The 12,618-nt window shown below is 40.8% G+C and overlaps 1 protein-coding gene across 2 annotated transcripts in view; it reads right to left on the minus strand.

Moving 5' to 3' along the window:
- The window catches only part of nfatc3a (nuclear factor of activated T cells 3a), a 109,174-nt gene that overhangs the window by 47,586 nt on the left and 48,970 nt on the right, over nucleotides 1-12,618 (minus strand). For both annotated transcript variants that reach the window (XM_061964384.2, XM_061964383.2), the window contains exons 4-5: nucleotides 894-1,093; nucleotides 314-486 (exon numbers count right to left, since the gene is read on the minus strand). In XM_061964384.2, the coding sequence (XP_061820368.1) occupies nucleotides 314-486; nucleotides 894-1,093 (373 nt within the window). The remainder of the gene's footprint in view (nucleotides 1-313; nucleotides 487-893; nucleotides 1,094-12,618) is intronic.

Below are 12,618 nucleotides of genomic sequence, written 5' to 3' on the forward strand. Positions count from 1 at the left end.
GAACCTTTTTATGGTGAAGAGAAAAACAAAGTAGAATTGTATTATGTAACAGAGTTGAGACATTTTTAGCAAATAAGTGCAATCGAATCGAATCGTGATTGACCGATTTGGAACCTAATAATCGGAATGCATGTAGCTTACAGTGTCCCCTTATAGCCGTTGTTCTTTAAAATAAAAAAATAGTTGAAACCGAATCAACACCAACCAAGTAGTGCATTACATTTTATAATGGAACAGTTTCAATGATAAATTATTGCTCATCCCTTTTTTCAGATGAGGGGTAAAAAAATGTGTGTGTATGTGTGAGACTCACAGCACTCCACAGGAATGGACTGAGCCTGCAGCGACAGCACCTTCCCGTTTGGTTGAGGGATGTGAACTCGAAACACCACGCGTACTCGTGTATTCTTTCTTCCTATGTCCGTCTCACCTTTCCGTAGTTCAATGTCTGAGTTGCGTAGCTTGAGGATGCCGGCACAGTCGATACTGTAGAATCAGGAAAAAAATGGTTGGTAATCATCTATAAAGCGCACAAACAGTGAAAACCAAGTATTAAACCGGGTAGGGTTTTGCCTGAAAGAAGCTTTATAAACGTTATATAGCACATGGAATATGGGAAAGTCCTAACCACATCCTTTCCAATTAAATACAGTGTAAACACACGAAGGACTTTAAGTAAATGTATTCATTCATTGATGCAGAATCATAAATAGTCCAATAAAGTTGTTTTTTACAACTCAACTTTTCCTTTGGTGTTCACTACGCTCAATGGTTCTGTATAAAAAATATATAAAAGTTTGGAAGCAGTCATAAATACAATCATAAACAGGATTCATTGGACTTCCCTCACGGTGGGAAGCCCATAAACGGAAAAAAGCACATGCAGCGTCTACCTGGCTGACATGTTGTTTTCAGGCAGGAGAGGAATTTCAAGAACTTTGGTGCTGGAGATGACGATCTCCTGGCTGGCCGTGGCCACCGTTTTCCCAGTGATGCGGTGTACTTGGTAAAAGGCATGTGGCCTCAAGTAACGATCGTCTGCCGTTCCAATGAACATCTGGAGGTTGACGGGCTTCTCGCTGTAGCCAAGCAGCTGAAATACGAGACAAAGAATGGAATTAATGTGTGAGTCCAGATGTAAGTTAAGGTGTGAACAAAGAAACATTCAGGAGTCTTGACTCTTGTTTGTTTGGAAGGGAATTGAAATGTCAGCTGAAGGTTGTTATTTTCTGGCAAAAGTGATGGAGCTTCATCTGGGACTTTGGAATTATAACTGATGATTCACTTTGTAGTCTTTAATTTTTTGGTGACCAGAAGCCAGTATTTTCCAGAAGTTAGTTTATAGCAAATATTGGGTAAGCGGAGTAATTTTTATTTGTGAGCTGTGAGCCCTAAATTAATTTAAGGCCCCAAATTTTCCTATCATATTTTGTGTTTGTGAATAAACATAAAACTAAAACATGAACAAACTGAACTTAGATGACACTATAACTCAGTGGTTCTTAACCTGGGTTCGATCGAACTCTTGAGGTTCGGTGAGTCAACCTCAGGGGTTCGGCGGAGCCTCCACCGCGGAGGTCAAGACACACCCGACTCATCGTGTAAATAAAACTTCTCCCTATCGGCATATTATGAATACCCCCAAACAATGTTCCCTCTAATTTTACATCTGCGTGAGCAAACGCAAAAACTCTTTGAGCTTTCAGTGGAGCACATGTGAGCGACGAGATGTGTCTGGAATCGGAGACATTTCTGTACCCATGGAACTGAAGCAAACAATTGCCATGCACTTAGATGAGCTTGCAAAGTCTCTCGACGGATATTTCCCTACAAGAGAGTCATATCCAGCATGGGTGAGACAGCCGTTCACGTTTGCTGTTGAGACAGCAAATGTCAATGATGAATACCTCGACGAAATCATTGAAATTCAGCAGAGCCAGGTTCAACAGCAACTCTTCAGAATAACAATGCTCTCAACATTTTGGTGTCAACAAATGGAAAAGTACAGTATCCAGTTATTAGTTAAGCCCTGGAATTTTTTATACCATTTGTTACAACATATCTTTGCGAACAATCCTTTTCGAGGATGCTGCACATGAAAACGAAGAAAAAGAACAGACTCTGCTGTGAAAATGACATGAGAGTGACACTTGCCAATGTGAAGCCATGCATATCTGAACTGGTCTCTCAAAGGCAACAGCAGAAGTCACACTGATTTACAGGTGTGTATTTTGTTGTGAGTTCATGCACTGTTGGTTTTGTTCTTTGAACAAGGTGATGTTCATGCACGGTACATTTTGTGCACCAGTAAAAAAAACATAACTTTGTGTTGAATTTGAAAAAATATATATATATATTTTTTCACTAAAGAAGGGTTCGGTGAATGCGCATATAAAACTGGTGGGGTTCGGTACCTCCAACAAGGTTAAGAACCACTGCTATAACTACTTACTTTTTTTAAAATAAAAGGTTAATATTAGCTGCTAAGACAGGTTGCCGACAAGCAAAGATGCTTTGCAAATGGCTCAAATGTGGCTCTCATCTAATGAGGTTAAATAAGATAAGATCAACTTTATATATCCCACGTGGGGTATATCAAGTTAATTAGCGATTATTAGCATACTAATCAACGGTAATTTAGTTTTTCGAAATAGGGCTGCAGCTATCGATTATTTTAGCAATCGAGTCATCTAATCGATTAGTTTGTTCGAATAATCGAGGAGTTGGATAAATCACATTTTATAGCCTCAATGCGTAATTTAGGGAACATTTTTTAAATAAACAATGATTTTTAATTAAACATGTGTACATTAGAATAAATAAAAAAAATTCCACTAGGCGCACCCCATGGTTTACAGAAGAAACTAGAGCCCATAAATTATCATGTAGAAAGCTGGAACGCAAATGGCGCGCTACTAAACTTGAGGTTTTCCATCAAGCATGGAGTGATAGTTTAACAACTTATAAACACATGCTTACCCTAGCTAAAGCTAAATATTACTCAAATCTCATCCACCTCAACAAAAATTATCCGAAATTTTTGTTTAGTACAGTAGCATCGCTAACCCAACAAGGGACTCCTCCCAGTAGCTCCACCCACTCAGCAGATGATTTTATGAATTTCTTTAATAAGAAAATTGAACTCATTAGAAAGGAGATTAAAGACAATGCATCGCAGCTACAACTGGGTTCTATTAACACAGATACGACTGTATCTACGAAGGATACCGCCCTCCAAAATAGTTTCTCTCTCTTTGATGAAATAACATTAGAGGAATTGTTAAGATGTGTCAATGGGACAAAACAAACAACATGTTTACTTGACCCATTTCCTGGGAAACTTATTAAGGAGCTTTTTGTATTATTAGGTCCATCAGTGCTAAATATTATAAACTTATCACTCTCCTCTGGCACTGTTCCACTAGCATTCAAAAAAGCGGTTATTCATCCTTTGCTCAAAAGACCTAACCTCGATCCTGACCTCATGGTAAACTACCGGCCGGTGTCCCACCTTCCGTTTATCTCGAAAATCCTCGAAAAAATTGTCGCACAGCAGCTAAATGAACACTTGGTGTCTAACAATCTCTGTGAACCTTTTCAATCCGGTTTCAGGGCAAATCACTCTACGGAGACAGCCCTCGCAAAAATGACTAATGATCTACTGCTAACGATGGATTCTGATGCGTCATCTATGTTGCTGCTTCTTGATCTTAGCGCTGCTTTCGATACCGTCGATCATAATATTTTATTAGAGCGTATCAAAACACGTATTGGTATGTCAGACTTAGCCTTGTCGTGGTTTAACTCCTATCTTACTGACAGGATGCAATGCGTCTCCCATAACAATGTGACCTCGGACTATGTTAAGGTAACGTGCGGAGTCCCCCAAGGTTCGGTTCTTGGCCCTGCACTCTTTAGTATTTACATGCTGCCGCTAGGCGACATCATACGCAAATACGGTGTTAGCTTTCATTGCTATGCTGATGACACCCAACTCTACATACCCCTAAAGCTGACCAACACGCCGGATTGTAGTCAGCTGGAGGCGTGTCTTAATGAAATTAAACAATGGATGTCCGCTAACTTCTTGCAACTCAACACAAAGAAAACGGAAATGCTGATTATCGGTCCTGCTAAACACCGACATTTATTTGATAATACCACCTTAACATTTGACAACCAAACAATTACACAAAGCGACTCAGTAAAGAATCTGGGTATTATCTTCGACCCAACTCTCTCCTTTGAGTCACACATTAAGAGTGTTACTAAAACGGCCTTCTTTCATCTCCGTAATATCGCTAAAATTCGTTCCATTTTGTCCACTAGCGACGCTGAGATCATTATTCATGCGTTCGTTACGTCTCGTCTCGATTACTGTAACGTATTATTTTCGGGTCTCCCTATGTCTAGCATTAAAAGATTACAGTTGGTACAAAATGCGGCTGCTAGACTTTTGACAAGAACAAGAAAGTTTGATCATATTACGCCTATACTGGCTCACCTGCACTGGCTTCCTGTGCACTTAAGATGCGACTTTAAGGTTTTACTACTTACGTATAAAATACTACACGGTCTAGCTCCAGCCTATCTTACCGATTGTATTGTACCATATGTCCCGGCAAGAAATCTGCGTTCAAAGAACTCCGGCTTATTAGTGATTCCCAGAGCCCAAAAAAAGTCTGCGGGCTGTAGAGCGTTTTCTATTCGGGCTCCAGCACTATGGAATGCCCTCCCGGTAACAATTAGAGATGCTACCTCAGTAGAAACATTTAAGTCCCATCTCAAAACTCATTTGTATACTCTAGCCTTTGAATAGCCCCCCTTTTTTTAGACCAGTTGATCTGCCGTTTCTTTTCTTTTCTCCTCTGCTCCCCCCTATCCCTTGTGGAGGGGAAGACACACAGATCCGGTGGCCATGGATGGGGTGCTGGCTGTCCGGGGTCGGGACCCGGGGTGGACCGCTCGCCTGTATATTGGTTGGGAACATCTCTGCGCTGCTGACCCGTCTCCGCTCGGGATGGTTTCCTGCTGACCCCACTGTGGACTGGACTCTTACTGTTATGCTGGATCCACTATGGACTGGACTCTCACAATATTATGTTAGACCCACTCGACATCCATTGCATTCGGTCTCCCTAGAGGGGGGGGGTTACCCACATATGCGGTCCTCTCCAAGGTTTCTCATAGTCATTCACATCGACGTCCCACTGGGGTGAGTTTTTCCTTGCCCTTATGTGGGCTATACCGAGGATGTCGTTGTGGCTTGTGCAGCCCTTTGAGACACTTGTGATTTAGGGCTATATAAATAAACATTGATTGATTGATTGATTGACTATTCGCCGCTACACAGATCACAGCAACCACACACCACCGCTCTCAGTTCCGGGCACTTTAATACATTTGTATTTGTTACACATATTAAACAATTAACTGAGGCAACAAAATATAAATTTAAGCTTTTTTCTATCAGAACTAATTGAAATAATCGATTTAATAAATGTATCGTTGCAGGACTAATTAAAACTATGACATACAATGAATGCACATATCATCTCAGCAGCATTCAGAAGAAATACCTAATTAACAGTTTTTTTAAGTGTAACGTAACTCACTGAGAAGATGAAGTGAAGTGAAGTGAATTGTATTTATATAGCGCTTTTCTCTAGTGACTCAAAGCGCTTTACATAGTGAAACCCATTATCTAAGTTATATTTTAACCAGTGTGGGTGGCACTGAGAGCAGGTTGGTAAAGTATCTTGCCCAAGGAAACAACAGCAGTGACGAGGATGACGGAAGCGGGGCTCAAACATGGAACCCTCAAGTTGCTGGCACAGCCGCTCTACCAACCAAGCAACGCCGCCCCAGATATTAACAATGCTAACAGTGGCCTTGTGGTTAAAGTGTCCGCCCTGAGATCAGTAGGTCGTGACTTCAAACCCCGGCCGAGTCATACCAAAGACTATAAAAATGGGACCCATTACCTCCCTGCTTGGCACTCAGCATCAAGGGTTAGAATTGGGGGTTAAATCACCAAAATGATTCCCGAGCATGGCCACCGCTGCTGCTCACTGCTCCGCTCACCTCCCAGGGTGTGGAACAAGGCGATGGGTCAAACACAGAGTAATTTCACCACACCTAGTGTGTATGTGTGTGACTATCAGTGATACTTTAACTTAACTTTAACTTTAACATGTATCGTTTGTTACTTCACAAAATCATCAAAATGATGAATACATTTTGAAAAGCAAGTCCACAATCGACATCAGTGAAATGCTAAAAACCTGTTTGGTTGAAGAGTTGGAGAAAATATGACGCTGAGCTTGTACACACTTTAACACCCTAGATTTGACCAATTGCTGATCTACTAAAGGTCTGCGTGTATTAAAACACGTGCAAACTGATCTACTAAACTTGTGTGCCAGAGGATTACGTCTCTTCAGTGAGTAAAATAAGAAGCACAATTCACTTAGCTATTTTCATGAATATGCATAATATATGCTGATCATCAAAATGCCCACAATACTGGAAGGAGAAAATGCAAATTCAATTATTTACCACAGGCTAATGTGACCTATCAAGAATGAAATTGTTCTGCAGCCGCTGTTTTGCATCTTTATTTAGTACGTCTAGAAAGGACATGCAAACTGTCAGTTGCGCAAAAAAAGCTGTGAGAAAGGAGGCGATTACATTGTTCCTCTGTCCAACGTACAGTATGCTTGTCAACATATAAGGACTGTCAAAGATCAAATATTAGACATAACATCTATTCAGCAATCTCATTGTTTTAATCTTAAATCTGATGGATGACTTAAGGGGCTGATCAAAACAAATTCAATTGATATGCTGCAATTTATCCAGAGGTGTTTTTTTAATGATGTTTGTTTTTCATATAGGAGATATTAACATATCTCCTATATTTAAAAAAATCTTACAATATGCATTTACCTTGTATCTAAAACGTTCCAACGCACAATTGCACTTTTTGCCAGCATCTTACATCAGTGCACCTTCAGCGTGGCTTCTGTTGTATATCTTACCGCAGGACAGCTTCCAAAATGCCCAGAGAAACGCCACAGTTAAAGGTGGGAGCATGATAACATGAAGGTGCAGTAAATGAGTGTCTCCATTTTGAAAGCTGCGTAATACACACAAAAGCCATGTCTAAATAAAGCGGTCTGCACCAGTTATAAATTGTACAAGCAGTCTTAAGAGACCATACGCAACACACCCACTAATAGTACAAGCAATTTTATAGTTTGTACACGCCGTTTAAAGCGTTATATTTAGATCTTGATAGATTAGGCCCATTGCGTGTATGATAGCGGGTGCGCCTCCTCCCACAGAGACAAAGATAGTTGAGTACAAGAAGGTTCACTACATTCATTTTACACTATGGAACAAACACGGCCATGGTGCTAAACGCAATGCCTAAGTGAACACTCTTGCTGCCTTTTTGGAGGCAAGAGACAAGGACTACAGACACCTTATCAAGTTAGTTCTCATTGATCGTTCAATTATCATCCCAGAGGATATAGAATATAGGCAATGGCCACCCCCAAAACAATACAACTCCTCGGATTTACACGATTCACAAGAATGACCATTTTGGCCTAAAAAAAACTCCTGGGGAAAAACTGTACAAATCACATTCCTGTTTAAGGCGTTGGATGATGGAGATAGTCTGATTCTGAGAAAACAACAATACAGTAGAACAGTATTTACTTCTAAGTAAACATAAGTAGACAAAGTATACCGACAAGGAGACTCAAGGCAGCAAGAAAACAAAGTGGACACTGTGGAGTATAATACTGCAGGACTGTCCAGAGCTAAGACACAGCTAATTATCCTGCGTGTGTGTAGAGTGTGCGTTTATTTTGATCATTTCTCCTATAAGCAAGATGACCACCAAAGTTCTTATGAAACTTTAGAGGCATATTTTTCCAGAAAATGTAATATGAAATCCAAATTTTACAAACTATGAGTCGTTCAACTATGGGAGTCATTTGGAATCTTAGACAAAAACTGTCAGAAATAGGAGGGTATAGTGGAAGTACTTTATATCTGGTATTCAAGTCGTGTATCAATAGTCCAAAGCAGCACCTTTATGACTGGACTGGTACTTACCAGTCCAGTCATAAGCCATTGTACCACGAAAGGTATAGTTTTTTTCTCCAACTGTATAAAAAGCCCATTCATAGTTAAAGGGAGAATTGCCAGTAATAATGTTGTCCTTTTAAAATCCACAGTCGCATGTTTGCCAAATGTGTTGGCCTAGAACACCCGGGCAAGCTGCTGCTTTCTCCATTTGTCCTGAGAGTTGGCACCATGCTTTCCGCTTAAGACAGGTGAGATATTTGATGGCGGAAAGCGTTGCATGTCAGGTAGAGTCGAGAGCAGGCTGTAAATGAGAGCAGGGCCTCTTTTTTTCTCTCTCTTTCCGACAGATTGCAGAAACCTACAGGCAGCACAAACCCACTACTGTTGTAATGTTGTGCTTGGCAAACTCAGCGAAGGCAGGATGGCACCCCCTTTCACATATGTATTCCCCTCAAAGCCCACCCGGCTGACTCACCCCTCCTCTCTCAGCCCAGCCAGGCCAGAAGAAGGGAACAAACCCTTTCAGTGCTGTTGGCACCCTGAACTGCCAAGCCTCAAGATCAAGTAAGCTACAGCTGGCTACTGATCTTATTGCGTCACATATGTCGATGTTAATGCTGACTGTGTGGTAATTGAAAGGAGAGAATTTAGGATCTGTCACATTTATGAAAAAACTCTATCCGCTAATGACGCTTTTCTTTTGGCAAAAACAGGTACTAAGAGGTACTATTTCTAGTACCTGGTCAGAAAACGGGCCAAGAAAGACATCATTTTGGTTTCCAGTGTGGAGAAAAAAAAACACATTCCCAAGTTAGTTCTTTGCTCTGAGCACTGCAGTTATACTCCCCAGTCTCCACTTTGATGCAGCTGCCCTAAGTCTCTTCTCAAATAAAATGCTGAGAGGTAAATAAAGGATCCTCGTGTTTGCCTCCTATGACTGATGCGTTCAGTGTGTCGTGGTTTTAGCGGTTTTATGCGGTAAAATCCACCTAGACCAGTGTTTTTCAACTAGTGTGCCGTGAAATACAGTCTGGTGTGCCCTGGGAGATTATGTAATTTTACCTAATTGGGTTAAAAATATTTTTTGCAAACCAGTAGTTATAATCCGTAAATGTGCCGTTGTTGAGTGTCTGTGCTGTGTAGAGCTTGGCAGAATAACCATGTTATTCTCTTCCATAACAGTAAGTGGCAGCAGGTAGCTAATTGCTTTGTAGATGTTCCGGGAACAAGTCGTGTGAGATGACGACGGTTTGTCATGATCACATTATGCAGGCGACAGCTTGCTTAAACCAAGGGGAATAGCGTTCAAGGAAGACATGAAACTGCTACAGGAAAATACCAACAAAAGAGGAAAAGCCACCAAAATAGGAGCGCAAGACAAGAACTAAAACACTACACACAGAAAACACCAAAAAACTCAAAATAAGTCACGGCGTGATGTCACAGGTCATGACAGTACACCTACTTTGAGACAAGAGTCATAGTGATGCATGGTTGGTTATGGTTTAAATTCATATCCAACACTTGCGAGAACAACTTTTTAATTGTCAATATCGGCTACTGAGTTTCATTTTTCAATGATTTATGCTGGTTGCGTGCCTTGAGATTTTTTCAATGGTTGAAAAACACTGACCTAGACGATCTGACAAAAGCAGAGACCAGTAAAGCTTACTTCCTGCAAAGCACAGAGCAAATAAATCAGCATTCAGTGTTGTAAAACCCAGTATCTGGCACTTACATAAATGTATTGGGGAAGGAAGTTACACCAAGGAGCAGCATGTGCACTCTGTAATGACCACTTATGGGCTCATCTTTAGAAAACCACATTAGATCTTAAGAACCACATTAAAGTATAAATTATGCTAACTGGTCATTACACAGCGGCAGTCTGAATGGTCTGAATGACACCTCTTTTATACTCGAAAAACCCCACACTTCTTTCTGTTTTTGTTTATGATCCCATCCGACCATCAGACGGTGTAATGCAGTAGTAGCATGTGCGTAACAGACAGTATAAAAAGAGCGCATATGGAAAGACAGGAAATGCCACCACGACAGCATGTGATGCTTTGCTTCAGGACATAAGCAAACATAAAACAAATACACTAAAAGTCATTTATCTCTGGCCCGTCTCTTTGGGATCCAGTATGGAGTGTTGGCACTTTTCTTCAACCAATAAACCCTAAATAAGAGTTCCAAAAAAAGAGTTATTTCACCCTAGAAAATGATTTCCCACAAACACATACTTGTTTAGTCGATTTCCACATTCACAAAAGCCCCATTTGTTGGTCTCTTTGATGCAATAATTATCAGTTCTGAAAAATTACAAGGCCGTTATAAATATCGGCCGTCAAAGGCCACAAAACTGTCTCTGTTAACATAAAATAAACACACTCTCGCCACAAACTGGGGGCAGTTTAAGAATAACATTTACTTTAACAAGAGCTGCAGCACGGGGTGCGTAGTAGCTCATTGAGTCGAGACAACCGAGCAGGGAAAAAGCAGGTCAATTCAGGCCAGGAGAAGCAAAGTGAAGTGACGCAGATTAACTTTTTGACGCAACAACCCAAGAGTAATTTGTTTTCTTATTCTTATTTTCTTAGTTGTGACAGTTGGGTTGTTTATATCACTAAGTATATGTCAACAACATACACACCTTCATGTGAAGGCTCCTCTTGTTTAATTTGTTCTTATTTCTCCACCAGCATCCAACTGTCCAACGGCACACCTGATCGCTAATTGGTCAGCTGCTGCATGCTGTTAAATCATTGTGGCATGGAGCGTTGTCACGTTAGCAAGAAACGCAGCACCATAGAGCCAATCAATGAGCTTTTGGACGGTCTAAAGCAGCGGTGTCCAAATTGTGGCCCGCAGCAAATATTTAAACAGCCCGTCGCACATTCTGAAAATACTACTACAAAAAACACATAAAAATTGCAAAATTTAATGGCAAATATTTGTAAATTAACAAGAAAAATTTATATTTTGAAGATAAAAACTAGGGATGCACTATGTATTTTTTTTCAAGCCAATACCGATAACTAACTTATTCATTTTTCTAATTGTATAAATGCACATTTGACTGTAGTTTATGCACACCTTTATTTGCGACTGGCTTTGAGGCAGCTTCGCTAGCAGCCGGCGTTCTTCGTAGGCTTTTCAAAACGCCGTCGCAGCAATACTGGCATGTCGATTCCCGGGCGCGGCCACCGCTGCTGCTCACTGCTCCCCTCACCTCCCAGGAGGTGATCAAGGGTGATGGGTCAAATGCAGAGAATAATTTCGCCACACCTAGTGTGTGTGTGACAATCATTGGTACTTTAACTTTAATGTCAGGTAGCTGATAAGGTTTGATGTGTTGAAGTGCAATGATCCCCCCCCCCCCAGAACTGGAATGTTTGCAGAACATTTGGTGCAAATAGCACACATAATGTATTCCTACAAAACGGCAGGTGAATAGGTCTCAAACCATCAACGCCATGTTTGTTTACAACAATCAATCAATCAATCAATCAATCAATCAAAGTATACTTACATAGCCCTTAATCACAAATGTCTCAAAGGGCTTAGGGGAAGTTTACAACAAGAGTAAGAGAAAGGGATTTGCTCAGCCGATGTGACATACAGCACAGCACGGGTAATCTCGCCTAATTTTTCTCATGTCAATCTCATGTATTATTTTTAATCGGTTATTAGAGCTGTTTTAATGTCATCAGATTTATCGGTGTGAACATGATAATTATCTGTCTGTTTATAATGCACCCCTACTAATGACACAAAACTGGTCTCCAGTGTTTCGCATTAGTGTTTGAAAACACTTTGTTGAGGTTGCTTCTTTTGTGCATGTTCCAAGGCCAAAGAAAAAACATCCACATATGCTATTTCATTATGCATATCATTAGGAGCTAGAGGAAAACTACAGACACTAACTAGGCTTAAAGTGCACAATCTTGACACACGTACTGCTGTGTTGGTCTGCGTATCAATTTATGAAATTGACAGCAGTAAACTTTCATGACATGAACTATTTCAGTACAAACATTTGCCCTGGCCTTCAGATATTCATGCGCTAAATGGAAAATCTAGACAAGTTTGGACTTGGCCCGTGTTAATTTTAGACCCCGAGCGTCGTGCGAGTCATCTGCTACTGGCTCTTCAACACCATGTGTTTACAGGGTCTATGAAACAACAAAAGACAGCACCTGTAAACACCAGGATGCGCAAAAAAGCACACAAGTCCCGAAGAAGGATGCTCCTGCACCTTTGACTTGTCTATCACATGCCGGTGTTGCTCTCCGCCAACCCCTAGATCTGTGTTTGAGTGTGAAATACCACAGGAGGGTAGTTTCTGCACTGTTAACTTTTCTTTTTAATTCTGGTTGTACAAGAAACTGGGTTTAGATAGAAATCACTTTTATACAAAACCCCACTAACAGTGGCATGTGCCCCCAAAAACTAAACTGTGCTCGATGGAGAGTGTCACCAAGAGTCCCCAATTTGACGAGACTGGATTGGGCC

This window comes from Nerophis lumbriciformis, linkage group LG06, assembly GCF_033978685.3.
Source record: "Nerophis lumbriciformis linkage group LG06, RoL_Nlum_v2.1, whole genome shotgun sequence".
In the NCBI taxonomy this organism is placed as follows: Eukaryota; Metazoa; Chordata; class Actinopteri; order Syngnathiformes; family Syngnathidae; genus Nerophis; species Nerophis lumbriciformis.